Source organism: Pseudorasbora parva, chromosome 3 (genome assembly GCF_024679245.1).
Source record: "Pseudorasbora parva isolate DD20220531a chromosome 3, ASM2467924v1, whole genome shotgun sequence".
In the NCBI taxonomy this organism is placed as follows: domain Eukaryota; kingdom Metazoa; phylum Chordata; class Actinopteri; order Cypriniformes; family Gobionidae; genus Pseudorasbora; species Pseudorasbora parva.
Window position 1 is genome coordinate 21,194,921 of NC_090174.1, and position 17,213 is coordinate 21,212,133.

General features: G+C 38.7%; 1 protein-coding gene across 3 annotated transcripts in view; it reads right to left on the reverse strand.

The window, feature by feature from the left end:
- The window catches only part of camsap1b (calmodulin regulated spectrin-associated protein 1b), a 36,750-nt gene extending 25,308 nt beyond the window's left edge, over positions 1-11,442 (reverse strand). For all 3 annotated transcript variants that reach the window (XM_067438087.1, XM_067438088.1, XM_067438086.1), the window contains exons 1-3: positions 11,280-11,442; positions 10,542-10,706; positions 5,322-5,584 (exon numbers count right to left, since the gene is read on the reverse strand). In XM_067438087.1, coding sequence (XP_067294188.1) covers positions 5,322-5,584; positions 10,542-10,706; positions 11,280-11,286 — 435 coding nt within the window. In that variant the 5' untranslated portion in view covers positions 11,287-11,442. The remainder of the gene's footprint in view (positions 1-5,321; positions 5,585-10,541; positions 10,707-11,279) is intronic.
- Positions 11,443-17,213: the final 5,771 nt, after the last annotated feature.

A 17,213-nucleotide genomic window follows, 5' to 3' on the forward strand; every position in this document is an offset into this window, starting at 1 on the left:
CACAGCATTCCGGGAAGGCAGCGCTGCATTTGAACCGATTTGAACGCAGAAATGACGGGAAGCTTCACAACATCGCTTCAGTCGCATCGCAAAGTGGATCTCCACACTCCAAGAAGTGTGTTTTTGACAGAGCGGTCCCAGCGATAAAGGTTTGGTCCTGCTTTGGAAGCAGCCGGTGAGTAAAACTGCTTCAAATGTCTATGCTGTTGCTTATCTTCGCGTGAGTAAACATCAGTAAACGACACGATCGCGTGCTTCGTCATTCAAATGCGCTAACGGACTCCATTGTTGTTCTATATATAAGTTAACGTTACACTACAGTCCCTGACAAAAGTCTTGTCGCTTATCTATTTTCTAGAAATACCTGATATTAACCTGACTTTTAATTCATTCATTGGTGTTAGAAATAGCTCATATGAAAAACTAAAACCCTCCCAAATGATGTTTAATGCACTGAAATAAATAATTATTATAGAAAAAATATTTATCATTTAAACAAGACAGAAAGGTCAAATTTTGGCAAGACAAAAGTTGTCGCCTATACAGAAATTGAACAAATTTACTGCAAATACAAAAATATGTCAGCAAATTAAGTTGTGGTGCTGTGAGATCCAAATTTAATATCTTGTATGACTTCCATGAGCTTGAAGGACTGCATCCATGCGGTTTGGCAAGGATTCTTACAATTTATTGATGAAGTCATCAGGAATAGCTAAGAAAGCAGTCTTGCATGCCTCCCAGAGTTCATCAATATTCTTTGGTTTCGTCTTCCATGCATCCTCTTTCATCCTACCCCACATATGCTCAATGATGTTCATGTCTGGTGACTGGGCTGGCCAATCCTGGAGAATCTTGATCTTCTTCGCCTTGAGGAACTTTGATGTGGAGATGGAAGTATGCGATGGAGCACCGTCCTGCTGCAGAATTTGGCCTCTTTTATGGTTGGGAATAAGAGGTAGCTTAGATTTCTTGGTATTTTAGACTACTGATGTTGCCTTCCACCCTGCAGATCTCTCGCACACCCCCATACTGGATGTAACCCCAGACTATGATTTTTCCGCCACCAAACTTCACTGTTTTCTGGGTGAATCTCGGATCCATTCTGGCTCCAGTAGGTCTCCTGCAATATTTTCGGCGACTGTGGTGTAATTCAACAGAAGATTCATCTGAAAAATCCACCTTCTGCCACTTTTCCTGCGTCCATCCTTTTAGCAGGCTGTGGGCCTTGGCAAATGCCACACGGTTTTTCAATTGTCTTTTGTTTAGTGCTGGCTTCTGGGCACTGATTCGACCATGGAGGCCATTTCGAGACAGAATCCGACAAACTGTTCTGGTTGACACAGGGACTTCAGGTGACCAGTTCTCTTGGAGCTCTGCAGCAGTGGAAAATGGGCTGGCCTTGGATTTTCGAGCCAACAAACGGTCCTCTCGAGCAGTTGTCTTGCGGGGTCTGCCTGACCTGGGCTAGTCAAAAACGTCTACAGTCTCTTCAAATCTTTTTTTTATTCTCTGAACTTGACGCTGAGACACATTGAAGGTGTCTGCCACATCAGCAGTGGATCTGGTCTTCAGCCTCTTGATGATCAAAACTTTAGTCTCAGGGTGAATCTTAGGCATGTTTGCAGAGGTCTAGTTGCAGTTGATGTGAAGGTCTAGCGTACTGGGGTTCTTTTTATACACACTTGAGACCTAATTGATCCATTATTAGTCACAGGTGAAGCTCATATGACAAGGTGACAACACTTATGTCTTTGCAAAAATTGACTCAATGGGCTTTACCAAGCTGTGAATATTAGAATACTTTTTGAAAGTTTAGTTTTTCACTGAAACATTATAACAAAAGCTGGTGGGATTAAAATGAGCCATTTCTTGTAAAAAAAATCTTGATTAGAAATATATTTCAGCGGCACTTTAGGTCAATTTGTACACAAGCGACAAGACTTTTGTCAGGGACTGTAGTCTGACGTGCAAAACCGTTTTGCTTCCTACTGCTAAGGTTTACGTTAGTCGCATACAATAGTCCATAAACCGAATCATGTCCTCATAAACTGCGAGTTAAGAGACACAAATGTTGACAGGCCACTAAATACAGTACATACCACAGAGACGGACGTCCTGCTGTTGCTGTTTCTATTTCAGCCTCCGAATTAGATTCTGGATCATATCTATTAGCTGAAATCGATAGCATGGGTTTCTCCACGCTTGAGGACGTCACCGCTTTGCGCATTCGTCATTCTTTAGCTCCGCCCACACGATACGCCTCCAGGCGCTCTGTTTTTTCCGGAAAGACTCGGTACAGCCTATATTTCTTTTATAAATATAATAAAACTAAAGACTTTTCGGAGATATGAAGGATGCAATACTACTCTATAGGTACTCAAGATTGACATGAGATTGACTGAAACTGAGTGTTTCACCCCCCCTTTAAACAACGTGATACAGATTTCCCTTTCCACAACTACTAGAAGACCTACAGCTGTCAGACAGGTTGCTTACGTCACATCTACGTCGTCAAGTTCAGTCTGCGAGCCTGCGCAGAACAGTCATCAGGAAGTGAGTGCCTCTAACTGACTTCATTTTCCAACATTGAAGTCTATGGGATCGCTCTGTCCATTTCTTTTACTGTCTATGCATAAAAGCAAGCTCTATTTGACCCTATGAATACCAGGGTTGCCAGGTCTGCACTAAATATTATTTGTAGCGTTTCTCATCCAATAAATGGCAAATAGCTGTGCTTTGTTACTTTATCACAAAATTCAAACAATAAATTCTGTTTTGCGCTCTTAAATGTGACATGACGGATCGCTGCAGCGTCTCAGTTCAAACGGCAGCACTAAGTGGAGGCTTTTTCACTTTAAAATTAAAGTTATTGCTCGAAAAAACATGCATGAACATCAGAAGCTATGTTTAAAGACACAGTACAACTTACCGAAATAGGGCTCATTTAATCATTCAATAAGTGTTTCAACTACAAAAAGACATCAAAAAAACGGCTTGTGAACAATGTCACTAAACGTTGCATTTACCTCAGGAAACTTATCCAATGTTCACAGTTTGTTAAGTTAGCTATAACTACACTAGAAGAGCTAATTTACTGTTTATTTTATATATGCATGTTTGAATACATTTGCCATGAAGAAGGACTTATAAAAACGACCTCATGTGTGAAACTGAGATGTAAACGATACCTCTTTTGTTAATTGCACCCAATATTATAGTGTACCAAATGAGAGGTTTATCTGTATAGTTTGCAGCATTATTTGAAAGAGATTTTTTTCCACATCATTCTGAATAATCAGCTATCGTATCAGCTGAGAAATGTAGTATTAGTGCATCGTTGCCAATGTGTCAAGTTACTCAACAGGATTTAGTGATCAGGCAAGAATCCACTAAACATTCATGTCATGAGATGTAGCAGAGCATGAAGAGGCTGCTCTGGGACTTCAAAAGAGAAGTATTTATGCCAGGTGTCAACTAAATAGAATAGTAAACATGTTTTTTTCTTATACACAAATCATCCGCATGGTGCATTAGTAAATGAAACCAGATTAAAAAAAGCACAAATGTCAAGAAGTTTGTAAATCCCTGTTGTGACTTTTACAAGTGATGGTACTACACTCTAACAACTTGATGCCACGTATGTAGCACTGATGCTATAACACCGGCTCGAAGCAAACCAATGACAGCTATACCTCTTAAAGTCATCGAGCTGTACAGACACAGTACACACCTCACAAAGCCATTCTGTTCAGTCTAACAGGTTTGTGTGGATCAGACTGTATTAGGCTATGTATAGGGTGTGGGCTCAACCACAAAGATTTGAATTTGAAGTGATAAAAGCACGGTTGACTGTACAATGCTGATTCACCAACATCAGTGATTGCCCTTGACTGGAAAAAGCACATCACTGTCTAAAAAAAAAAACAAATACAGCTGTGAATCAATGAAATCCACTCCACTATGTGCTACTTTAGCTTTAAGCACTGATCGCACTAATTGTTTGGACAGTCGATTGTAGTGGTTGGACATGAAGGGAAAAACACACTGGATATGCCAACAATAGCAGCTATCTCCTGTCAGTGCAGAGATATCTACACCAGGAAGATCGCTACAAACCAGTTTCCATATCACATTTGCTTTTTCTTTGTCTGGTTCGGGACTGTAATTAGTGCTTGCCAAGGCAACCATCATGATTATCGTTCCTTCATCCAGACAAAATGCTAGTGTGTGGATGCAAATAACACTTCAAATCATGCGATTACTTCTTTATAAGAACTATAAATCAAAACGGTGATCTAGGTCTTTTCTATGGGCTTTTAACTTGGGGCTGTATACACTTCATATAAACCACCCAGAAGATCTTAGCAACCACCTAAAACACCCTACCAAACCCCAAGTAATATTATCCAGCCATATATTGGCAGCAGAATACCATGGAAAGCTGGGGCTGGGCTCTCTTGAGCTGGGGCTGAGTGCAGAGGTCCATACGGGACCCCTGCCATATTTTGGCAGCACAATATCAGAAATTTGGGGGTAGGGCTCTTTTGACTAACAGCAGTGTACCAAAACTAAATCAAACAACCTGGCGGTGAGTTTTGCACACATGCACACACAGATGGAGGAAATTGCACTGCGCACTCACAGAAACATAGCCTAGAAATCTAGATGCACCCTAGCAGCAGCAAATCGAATTTGCAGCCAGGGTGATCTAGCAACTCTCCGTTGGCTTGCGAGCTAAAATCACATCGTGCAAAGAGTTATATTTATTGTTTGTTTTTTGCTGATCTGAAAGATTCTGATCTGTGACTCAAACTGTATCATTTTTAGGGATCGACCAGGTATATATACACCAACACCAATAAGATTTGAGGTCCAGAACTAACTTTCTGAGAACCTTTAACTGTTTGTGTCACTCCTCTTGTCATTGCACATTCTAAACAAGCAGCATTTCTCCCAGCAAACACAGATGGGCAAACACCACTATATTTTATTTAAATATGTATATATTTTATATATATTAATGAATATAATGTTATATACAAACATTTATAAATGTACATATATATATATATATATATATATATATATATACATATATATATATATATATATATATATATATATATATATATATATATACACAATACTGCAAAAAATTTCTCTATGCTGCATTATTTTATTTATGCTATTTTATTTATGCTTAAAATTGTATTATGCTGCAAACATTTTAAATATATAATAAATTATATTTATTATTCAATATATATTTAAAACGCATCCAAAGATACAAAAGTACCTAATACATTTTGAATGCAACGCACCATTTTGATTGGCTGGCAGGTAAGATCTGAGTCTGTGACAGGGGTGTCATCGGCCTCCATGACATAGATGCCTTTGCGAGACAAGGCCTGGATGACTGACTGGTGGGACTGAAGAGAGGCAACCTGGTCTCCTTTGAGAATGAGGGCGCACACGCGGCAGTACAGCTCACAGGACAGCAGTAACCGGATCACCGGGGGCTTCATGTGTTCCTGGTCATACTGATCTGTGTAGAAAGGGTCTTGCAGGTCCTCTGGGATGTGATCTGACAGGAAGAGAAAACAATAAATTAGGAAATAAACTAATTAAAATACTGATGAAATACTCTGGACTGTTATTGTCACTACAGTTCATATGTTTCTAGCAGAAGCCATCTGCCAGCGAACCCCTTGCTTTGTTGCCATCTACGGCACTATGTGCTAGACAATAGCATGATAGTGTGAAAAGCAAGTCATAGGGCCCTACTCTCATCACGCGATCTCCTGTGCAGACACAGATGTGGTGCGGCAGCTGGGGTACGGCTCCAACAATGAGGCTCAAACACAAGCATTAAAGGCCAAACATTTAGACAGGGCAGCCATTGCTTCATCCACACCAACCAAAAACTCTTCCACGCCCTCTGCACTGGTATCCCTCTGGAGAGCCATATCATTAAATGTGAAAGCACTGGGTCCAGTCAGCCATCATGCATTTATGCACACACACCTGCCCCCTCTGATGAACCACGTGGAGCTGTCTGCTTTGTTCCAAACCAGTCCGTCTGCCACATTCATGGGCTGTTTAAAGACTGCAACAGTTAGCATGTCTTGTGTTTTAATACAACCCATTTATAACATGCATAATATAGCAGAAGATGGAGAATGATCTTTGCATTAATGTGCACAGTGATACATACTAACACTTAAGAAATGTTAAAACGTTTTTATGAATGTATAGTGTAAGAGTCTACCCAAGGTCCTGTAACATTCATTTAAAAATTACTGACCATTAGTAAACCCCTTATGCCTAGCTGCAGTGCTCATATGCAACAGTAACAATTAACTGGTTGTGTGTCTATGTGAACATACATACAACATACATAAAATAAATTAAAATTATTTAAAATTTCAAACATTTTCTACACCAAAGTGCAAGGAGCAGAGGAAGAGAAGACGACAGCCTTAAATAAGGGCCCCAATTGCAAGCATTTGTATTTATCTGCAGTATTCAAAGTTTTTTTTTTTTTGTTGTTGTTGTTGTTGTTTTTTTTAAATCTAGGAAAGAAACTGAACAAGACATTCAAAGAGGTAATTATCAGAATGAAAAGAAACCCCCAAATCTGGGCCACTTCTGACAGTAAAGACGCACATGGCCTTCATCTCCATTTAGGCCAATTACTGGGCTGAACCAACTCCACTTTAACCACAGCTTTACTGAAGGGAATATCCTGAATAACAGAGAAGCCAGGGTGGGGGGCAAAGAACTCCACAATAATGGTGGGATAATAAACTGTATTTGAACCTCAAACCACAGACAAGCACATATCTGACCCTCTGAGTAACTCTCATATTAACATAATAACTGACAGCCATATCATTATTACCCATCACTATTATGGCAACTGACACACCCTGCAAAGACAGCTCAGATAATTAAACATTCAAAGGCAGAGAGACGGTTTCTTCAGCTTTAAAACGAGCCCAGGAGTCTAACACACCAATTTTCTGTTTCAGCCACCGATGATGGCAGACTGGGGTTCCTTTTTTATTAGAGGGGGTACAGGCTACATATCAAAGCATGCTTCAGTACATTCGCCAATGGGATCCCTTTCCACTGTGCCAATCTTCTTAGATGATCTAATAAGAGCCATATGCTCAAGAGTCAAGACTCTTGTGTGCAACTCTCCTGGTACCACCATGAAGAAATAGTCCGTCCAACAAATGAACTAAATAAATATATGTCTTTTGAACAAAAAGTGAAAAAAGTCCACCCCATTAGAAGTTTGATCACATTTGTCCACACACCGCAGTGCTCATATGTAACAGTCATTAGTTACTGATACTAGAGCAGAGGCTAAAAATATAGCTGGAGCAAATATGTCTGCTGGTCATTGCTTTTTCCATATGCAGGTACTCATACGGTTAACCCTAACTGACTACAAAAATTAATAATAATGCCTCATTTATCAAAGAGGGCATGATCACAAGTGATTTGCATTTTATACAGTACTAACGTATATATTTGTTCTTTATGCACACTTTTTCATGAATAAAATGTGCATCAAGATGCATTGCATCTACACCAGGTTTAATGACAATGACTATTATTGTCTTTACAAACCATAAATTGAGTCTATTGAAAGCGATTATATTGCTTCAGAAGTTTTGCAATGCAGTGCACTGGACAGCTTTTGTGATACTCGTGATTCTTTTCAACCACGTTTTCAAAACTTGACAGCTTCTTTCATATTCACTTTTACATGCAAAAAGGCAGCCTGGACATTCTGCTTAATTTGTGTTCCACAGAAGAGAAAAATTCTGGATCAAGGGTGAGTAAATCAATCTAAATTTGGGGGGAATTATTCATTTAACAGATGTCTGAAAGCTTGACTTTTTTTCAAACTTAATATAGATAACACACATAAAATTCAAAACTCTTGGTGCCCTACATACAGCCTGCGCTCTATATCTGCTGACAGGGAGTCGGCGGCATTAGGAAAACCCTTCCTGTTCATCCACAACATTTCAATTGTGCAAGCACTGCAGATGGGACAAATGCTTTTGATCCTGATTGTCAAATACCACTGCCCTTCAAGCCAAACCCTTTGAAGGCCATATACAAGTTGCAAGATTCTAGATATATTGAGAATCTCTATTTTTTTCATTTTATTTTTTTAAATAGAGATAATGATTCTTCCACGATTCTGAATGGACAACTAAACATTTACTAAACAATATTTACTAGAGGTTTAGACAAAAAGTTGATTGCTGATGTTTAAGTCTATTTAAAAATTATTATTATAATTTTTAAAATCAGTTTGAGATTTAAGTATGCTCATTAAGACTTTACATGTTTCATTACTGGATGAATTAGCATTGTGAACTAACCGTTTGAATGAATGATTCAAATGACAAATACATTTAACAGTCACCACCTACTGGTGTAACAATTTAATTGGTCAACTTTATTTGAAGTGTCAAAGGTTTGCTTTTAAAAGGTGATTTACTCCATTTGTATCGCTGCTGTAGACATCAGTTAGCCTGGCTCCCCCTTCTATGCACTTCAGTACGTTGTCTGGGTTTGCGGTATATTTGCTGGTTTTCTACACCCAAAATGTAACCAGTGCAATCAGCGAACAGAGGGAGTGGCTGAAATCGATGACGTTGATGTTGTGCGCTAGTTTTAGTTCAGTAATGATGGCGAAAAAAGTGCGAACGAAGCCATTCGGTCCGCAGTGGCAACGCTGCCGGATATCCAGAATTTAAAGCTGGGGCAAGAACAATCTTTGCTGAGTTTTGTTGGTGACCATGATGTTGTGACCCTCCTCCCCACAGAGTTCGGGATGTGAATGGAGAGTGCCTAGACTCTCTGTACAAATGCAATGTACGATAGTCTTGTAAGACCTGGCTAGACATCAGTGTTCCCAACTTTTATCCCAGCACTTTCTGTGATACTTTGAATCATTGTAACAGAAATAATTATACTGTGTGCAAATAAAAAAAATACTGTTTGTGAAGCTGTTTCATCTATACATGGGTCAGTGACTGCACCAATGCAGATGTTCACTGTGATTGCTTCGCTTTCTTTTGTTTTTACTATTGACTGTTTACTTGTATTCAATAATTGCTCGTTTTTTTCTACAGTTAGTAGGCCTATAGCCTAGCCTAGAAATCTAGACGCACCCTAGCGGCAGCAAATTTAATCTGCCCGCAAGTGTCGTCTAGGAACTCTCAATACCCTTCTGAGCTGTATTCCCTTCACCCTGGACGGGCCAATCACATCGTGTATAGAGTCGGCGGGCGGGGCCATAATGACGACGGCCGAGTTGCGTTTGCGTGTTTCTAGTAAACACAGAAACTGGCGAACGGCGGCGGTCTTTCGAATCAGCTTTGACTGCTATTCCGGAAGACTTGGAGTTAAGCTTTTCTCTGAGAAAAGAACGGCACTGAAGTCATTCTCAAAAAGGGAAGATGTGTTCGGAGTTTAGCCGACCGGATACGGTGAATGTTTAATCTATCAACAAGCTCTGTTTCACCTTCGTTGCTCTGGTTGGTGGTAGCGCTATCCTAACGCGAAAGATAACAACCGTTTATCCCGCCCCTCGGATTGAGCCCTGTCTATGGTGAGTTTCCAGACCAAACATCTTGATGTGGGTCTGGCTTGTCAGGCTACCTATAGCCTGCACTGCCATGGTATATACATTTCCACACACACACACACAAAAAAAAAAAACAATAGCCTTGATATATCCAACTTATTTTTAATGTGCTGCACCTGAGCATACAAGGTTTCTGGGGTCATTTGCTTTCAATTATTTTACCTATCTAAAAACAGTCCGTTATGCTGCTTGATATTGCAAACTGGTATTTGTTTTTGTACAACTCTCATAACCATAGACACACTGGTTTGTAGCTTTTAGTGCACTTTGTAATTCTTCTAGTTATTAACTTATAGCAGCAAAATAACTGGAAGTCTGGAATTAAATAACTTGCTTGTGCATTTCAAAAGATGCTGAACACTGTTATCGTATATAAATAAATAAATAAAAATACCATGCTGCTATTATGGTTTTTAAGATGTACCATGAATTCTTGGAAATACCTTGGCTTGGAGTACTATGTAAATATACTCAGGTACATGAATTTCAGCAGCATCCATAAAAGTACCACAGTATTATCATCTGATACCAATGCGATCCAATGTTTCTGCCACTGGGTGATTTTGCTGTGGTACAGCATTAAATTATTTTATGTAGTATGTAAAGACCATCGTATTGTGTTCAAGTAGTATGAAAATGTGTACCACGACAACGCCTATGAATATGGGAGGTTTTTTGTTATCATAATCATTACATTACCCAGTATCAAGGAGTGTTGGTGTCAGGTGGTAACGTTATCACAGTAAAGGGGAGCAGCTCACCTTTTCCAACTGTCTTTCAATACATATCACAGAGGCTGTTAATAAATAAACAAGTCTTGCACTTAGTTCTGTTTTCATTCATAAACACAGTTAAATCAACTCACCGATACCGAAGGCTTTGGCGAACAGCCATCGCAGATTAGCTGCTATTTTGGCACGGGCTGAATCATACATCTCCAGCGGCACGATCTCCAGCGCCTCGCCCGCCGCCTCCATCTTTCTGCGGGCGCTGTCAGCACCCAGCTCCGCGTCCATCCTGCGACCACCGTCTGCAAACAAACAAACAAAAGCACTTTCAAAAAACCTTAACAGCTCACATTAGGGCATGTAGCGTTTCTTTAACTGCATGTAAATGTGTCAGGAGCTTTAGAGCAGTAAATCAGTTATTTAGCGTAAGCTAGCTAGCACAAGAGCTATTACAACACCATCCTCTCAAATGTGTAATAACATTAATCCCAGACATAAAATACATGCACATTTGTTACAAAAACCTAACGTTAACTTACTGATCAAAACAAACTTAACGTTAGTTAGCCGCCTGGATCATGACAAAACAAGATAAGCTTCTCTGTGATTAGTTTATATGCAAAGTAACTAGCTAGCCCTCGCCCAGGTAGCTAATAATCACCAACATAATTCACTAAATGTTCAAACACTCACACGGAGAGGTAGATATAACCATCTGTCCTGACCGTAAACTGGTTTGCATGTTTTGACTGAAGCAGTTACCAGCGGCTAACAGCTAATGCTGCTTAATAAGATAGGACTAACGTTAGCAACTTGCTAACTCGCCCCTTTGTCAGCAATTAGTAATGAAAACAATCACCTTCACAGCAACGTACCTTCCATATAATGTACTATCAACAATCCACTGTGACAAATCTGTGGGTGAGAAATGAAAGAAAAGGGTAAAAGTCGCCGGTGGGAATCATGAGGCCACGTTTAGTCCGAACAGATACGAGTGTCGGTGGATGAATGACAAACCCCTGTGAGTGTGTACAGCCTTCATTACTAACACACTTCAAAATAACAGCAACAAATAGTATAAATACGGTTTAAAATACTAATTATTCACGAGGGCTGTTGTGGGTAAGAGTTGTGTAGATATTGTTATTAAGCACACAAATGTAATATTATGTTAAAACTGGGTTTAAAAGAGCTAAAATAGGACAAGGTCTTATGGAAGTGAGCTGAACGGATTGTAATCTTTCTTAATTATTTTACGGTTATTTCTGTCTTTCTCTCTCTCATCTTTTTTTTTTTTTTTTTTTTTTTTTTGTAAAGTCAAGTTTAAATGGGCACTAGCCGCCATATAGCCTACACACGCGAAATGGCACGAAACTAGTGCAGATTAATATGATTATGATATGCATCTCTGTCCTGTCAGTGTCTGTAGGTTGCGATAGCCAATTAATAATTTATTATTTGCAAATGCCTAGTGAATTTTTGAAGTTATAGGAATATACAAAGGCACAAGAGTTGCCATTTTGTCCATAAAGAACATGAATGCAGTTTTGTTTTAATTTTTGTGCAGTCTTTCAAGTGCAATAGCCTAAACAAATTTATAAACTGGTCAGAGTGCTGGGTTGATAAACTGTAATTCATACCAATAATGGAAGTTAGTAGGGTAAAATATATTACATTTTACCTAATATAGCTAATCTAATTATTTGACACATTTTAAGACTCATTTATTACATTGATTTGAATATAATAATCTCGAAGCATATTGATATAAAAAAGAAAAGGAAAAAAGTATTCTCCTCAATAACGTGAAGTGCAATAAACATAGCCTATGTCAGGCTAAAACTTGGCTTTGTGCATAAGATATTTAGGGAGGTCCTACATTTATGAAAGTTGAATAATTATTACATTCTTACATTTAAATTGAAAGAAAAATATTTAAAAAAATAAAAAATATCAAAATAAAACACTTATAAAAAATTCTGTAATTGTTTATTTTGTATGTCTCTTAATTTTTCATGTTATTATAAGTGCCCGTGAGAGAATATACAAGCAATACGCTTTTATAAAGAAAAACGCAGGCTATTACTATTTTTATTTTAAATAGCATTTGTATTATCTATCTATCTATCTATCTATCTATCTATCTATCTATCTATCTATCTATCTATCTATCTATCTATCTATCTATCTATCTATCTATCTATCTATCTATCTATCTATCTATCTATCTATCTATCTGTCTGTCTGTCTGTCTGTCTGTCTGTCTGTCTGTCTGTCTGTCTGTCTGTCTGTCTGTCTGTCTGTCTGTCTGTCTGTCTGTCTGTCTGTCTGTCTCTCTCTCTCTCTCTCTCTCTCTCTCTCTCTCTCTCTCTCTCTCTCTCTCTCTCTCTCTCTCTCTCTCTCTGTGTGTGTGTGTGTGTGCGTGTGTGTGTGTGTACAGTATTTTTATTTTTTTTATCTGGAGTGATCTTCATTTAGAAAGTCACACCTCAACACTGATTCATCTTGAAAAGACTTTAATTGAGCAAACATTCAACTCCCTGTTCTGCCTTGCCCTGAGTCTTACAGGCAAGGAAACAACCAACACTACACAACGCTGCCTTTGACTTTTTTTTATTAATGTGAAGACATAAATCTTTTCCCAAATTATATATGCTATGTAAAAACATGCCGCAGACACAGAGGTGTGGTCATTGTGGAATGAATTATGTAACTTCATTCTGGTTTGACTGAACTGATGCAAGGTGTTTAGATTAAAACCAAAAAAAATCCATCCCCTGGTTCCCTAAAAGAATAAGTTCCCCAAAAGAGCATCAAATGGGTGTGTTTTGTGTATTTTTAAATATGACATTCCAACCGTGTGTTTCTGGATGCAGTCGTTACCTATCGCTAGCAGATGGTCACGATCATTGCCTCACATGTCTGGGTGTTAAAGGGTTACTTCAGCGATTAGCATATGGCTTTGTATCAGTAGAAACCCTGGAGTATATTCGAATGATTGTGCTGGAGGATTGTGGTGATGTCTTCTCCTTCGAGGAACCAACCCCCTAGTAACCCACACCCCTTTTGCCTTTCCATGCAGTGAAAGCACAGAACTCTCAAAGATGTGTACCAGCCATCTGCCCCCCCCCCCCCCCCCCCCATCTGTTTTTGTCTCCACCCCCCATACCCCCCCAAACAGGGTCCTTGCATTTCACCTCCCTGCCCTACTACCGGTATGACTGTGGTCCCTTTGATTCTGCTTGCACAGTCTCTGGGAGCCTGCATGGCTAGCGCTCCCCAGCCCATCTTGCTGGCTCATTCGGACCATCAGGCTTGGCTCTGTGATTCAGTTCCACCAAGTTCAAAGGCCGTTCACTTCTGTCAATCTGTCGATGCCCATGTCTTTTGAGCAGAAATCGAGCCGGTTGCTCCAGCCTAACGGGACAGGGTTCTACAGCCCCTACTTCATTGTACCCAAGAAAAGCGGTGGGTTACAACCAATCTTGAACCTGAGGGTGTTGAACTGGGCCCTTCACAGCTTACCATTCAAAATGCTTATGCAGAAAGTCATCTTTGAATGCATGCGTCCCCAGGATTGGTTTGCAGCAATCAACATGTCTTGATCCTCCCTCGACACAGGCCATTCTTGCACTTTGTGTTTGAGACACAAACACAAAGTCCTTGTACCAAGTCTTCCCTTATGGGCTGTCCCTGTCCCCTTCATGTTGTGGAAGGGGCCCTTGTTCCCCTGAGATAACATGGCATTCACATCCTCAGCTATCCGATGCTTGCACAGTCTCGAGGCAAGTTGTGCAAACACAGGGATATGGTGCTCAGTCACCTCAGCTAGCCGGGTGCTTGGGGAAAACTGGGAAAAGAGCAAACTCTCCCCCATGCAGAGGATCTCTTTTCTCTGTATGGAACTGGACTCGGTCATCATGGGGCATATGATGTGGCTGGAGTGACCCCAGAGTCATTCCATATGTAGTTTGGCCTAAGGGGTTAGTCCATTATGTAAATCTCCACATGACTCCCTGTGGGTAGAGATGCATTGCACCTGCTGCTCATTATCACTACGAGGCAGAGTAGCTGATGGAAATATTGCATGTCAATGTGTATTGGCTTGTTTTGTTACACTCAAAGTAGATTGGCCTCTCTAACAAGATTCCTATTTGTCTGTCCCAGATGTGGCCTATCCGGTCCCTTCTTCAGGGAACGAGGGTTACATAACCAAGACATTTCACAGACAAGACTTAAAGGGTTAGTTCACCCAATGAAAATTATTTCATGAATTACTCACCCTCATGTCGTTGGACACCTGTAACACCTTCGTTCATATTCGGAACACAAATTAAGATTTTTTTGTTGAAAGCTTGAGAAAGGCTTCAGAAAGTAAATTCCTCCATTGGCATTCAGTACATTTCCACTGACCCACTCAATCACTCAAACACACACATGTAAACACACTCAGAGACACACACACAAACCACAATAATATACACATACAAATTAACTGGTATGGCTGTTTTTAATCTGGTAAAATTGAGCCAAAAGTCTCAAATAAGAGGTTAAAATCAGATCAGTTATGCAGTGATAAAACATAGGCCTACCTGTTCATTTTTGTTACATTTTTATTGAATGTTGATGTTATATGTTCAAAATGTTTTCCTCTGTGCTCAGGTTTGAATGTAGTAAAATTAATGCAAAAACTGACATTCAAATCAACATAAAAAAAAAAAATCGAAACCTTAACAAAAAGTAGTCTAAGAATGTCTAAGAATAAATCAAAATTGTAATAAAAAATAAGTATTTATCTAAAAAAATTAAATAAAAAAAACAATAAAGAACGTATAAGCCACTTTATATAGTTATATAGGAACCTATAGTGATCATAACAGGGCATTACATCAGGTTTTCTTTTTTTACTGCCACCAGAGGGCAATAACTACCTTCAATTGCTTTTTTTTTTTGAATGCCTTGTCTCTATTTTAACATGGAATACTGTTTTAATTGAAAAATAAGTAAAAAAAAAAAATAAATAAATAAAATTGTGTATTATTTTCTATGGGGAAAAAAAGCTAATAAAAAGTTTATAAATATTGCATATTATCTCAAAATATCCTCAAAATTCTAAATAATAATCAAAAAATATTATTGAACTAAAATAAATTTCATTGGTTTTCCTAGCGGGGAAAAAAAGTTACATTTTAAGACTTCGGTCACTTTTGACTGGGAGGAGGACAAGTGTGACCCTAAAACGAAGAGGACCAGAGGGTTAAATGTCCTAAATAAACTAAGGCCTAAACTTCTGGCTTACGCCCAAATCTTGACATGGAGTTCACTAAATGATGGTGAATAAATTGAAGTAGCATTGCCATATAGTTTACAATGACGCACAGATTCCAGCTATACTCTTAAAATAAAAACGTATTGACATTTATGGTTACATGAAGAACACTTAACATCTTGTTACAAACTGTAATCGTAGATAAGGTCACGTAGACCAAGGAGAGCAAGAAACATGTATTTTAATGATAAACTCAGGGAAACCACGAAACACAGCTACACATGAACGAGTACCGACAAACACTGAGGGCAAACTGAGGAATTAAATACACTGGATAACTGAGGATAACAAGGTGCAGGTGAATGACAAGGCACAGGGGGTAGAGATGACTAATTAACTGAACAGGGGAGAAACACAAGCTAAACTAACACACACAGGACAGACATACATGTAACACATCTATATAACCTTTCTGGGAAATAAATGTATCGTGGAAAAGGGTTCTTTAGGTTATTAAAATGTTATGCACAAAACTTCACTGAAAGATTACGGAAATATATTGCATTGCTATGAAAACAAATTTGTGATGTTTATTTTTAAGAGTGTACTCAGTAAGGGGATTTATGCCTAATGTTACTTTGCTAATGGTTGTTTTATTGTTTTATACATATACTTAATTTATAATAATTTAGCTTGCATGGATTTCATGCCTCTGGTTGAGTGAGGAGAGTCCTGCACATGTTCATCATCCTTAAACCAGGGAGTGGCCATTACACCCATTCAGAGTTGTTCAGCTGGAAACATTAACCATCCCCAAAAATCTTTTGGGGTTCTCTGGTTGTGGGTCCTGTCCTCAGAAATCAATCAATGTTTTCTCATTGACACAGGATTTATTACACTGATGGCTGAGATTCCCAAAGAAAGACCAGATGTGGTGGGAAGAGGCTTTTTACTTTTTACTAATAACAAGATTGTCATTAACACAAAAGGAAAATCAATCAGCCTGAAATTTGTATTATTGTCCAAATTGTGTAGGCAAGACAGAACTGAAAGCATTTAGATAATTGCTTAATACTTAATATTTATTTACAGTTTGTGCAGGTATCGACAGCTCATTATGGCACTAATTCAATTCAAGTTTATTTGTACAGCGCTTTTCGCAACAGATATTGTTTCAAAGCAGCATTCCAGAAAATGCTTGTTTCAATGTTACAATTTAGGAAGCATTTCGTTATCAATCAGAGATAAGTGTGTTAAAGTAACGTTCATATGGCAGTAAAACACAGCTAATATGTTATATACAATACAATACAATATTTATTTATAAAGCACATTTAAAAACAACCAAGGCTGACCAAAGTGCTGTACATAGCAGAGAATAAAATGCAGAGCAGTACAGGACAAAAGAAACAACTGAAAAAATAAAACAAAAATAAAAATAAAAAGCATTAATCATATAAGAGTCAATGAGCATCAAAAGCAAGAGAAAACAAAAAAGTCTTTAAAGAAGATTTAAAGATGGAAACTGAAGGAGCCAGTC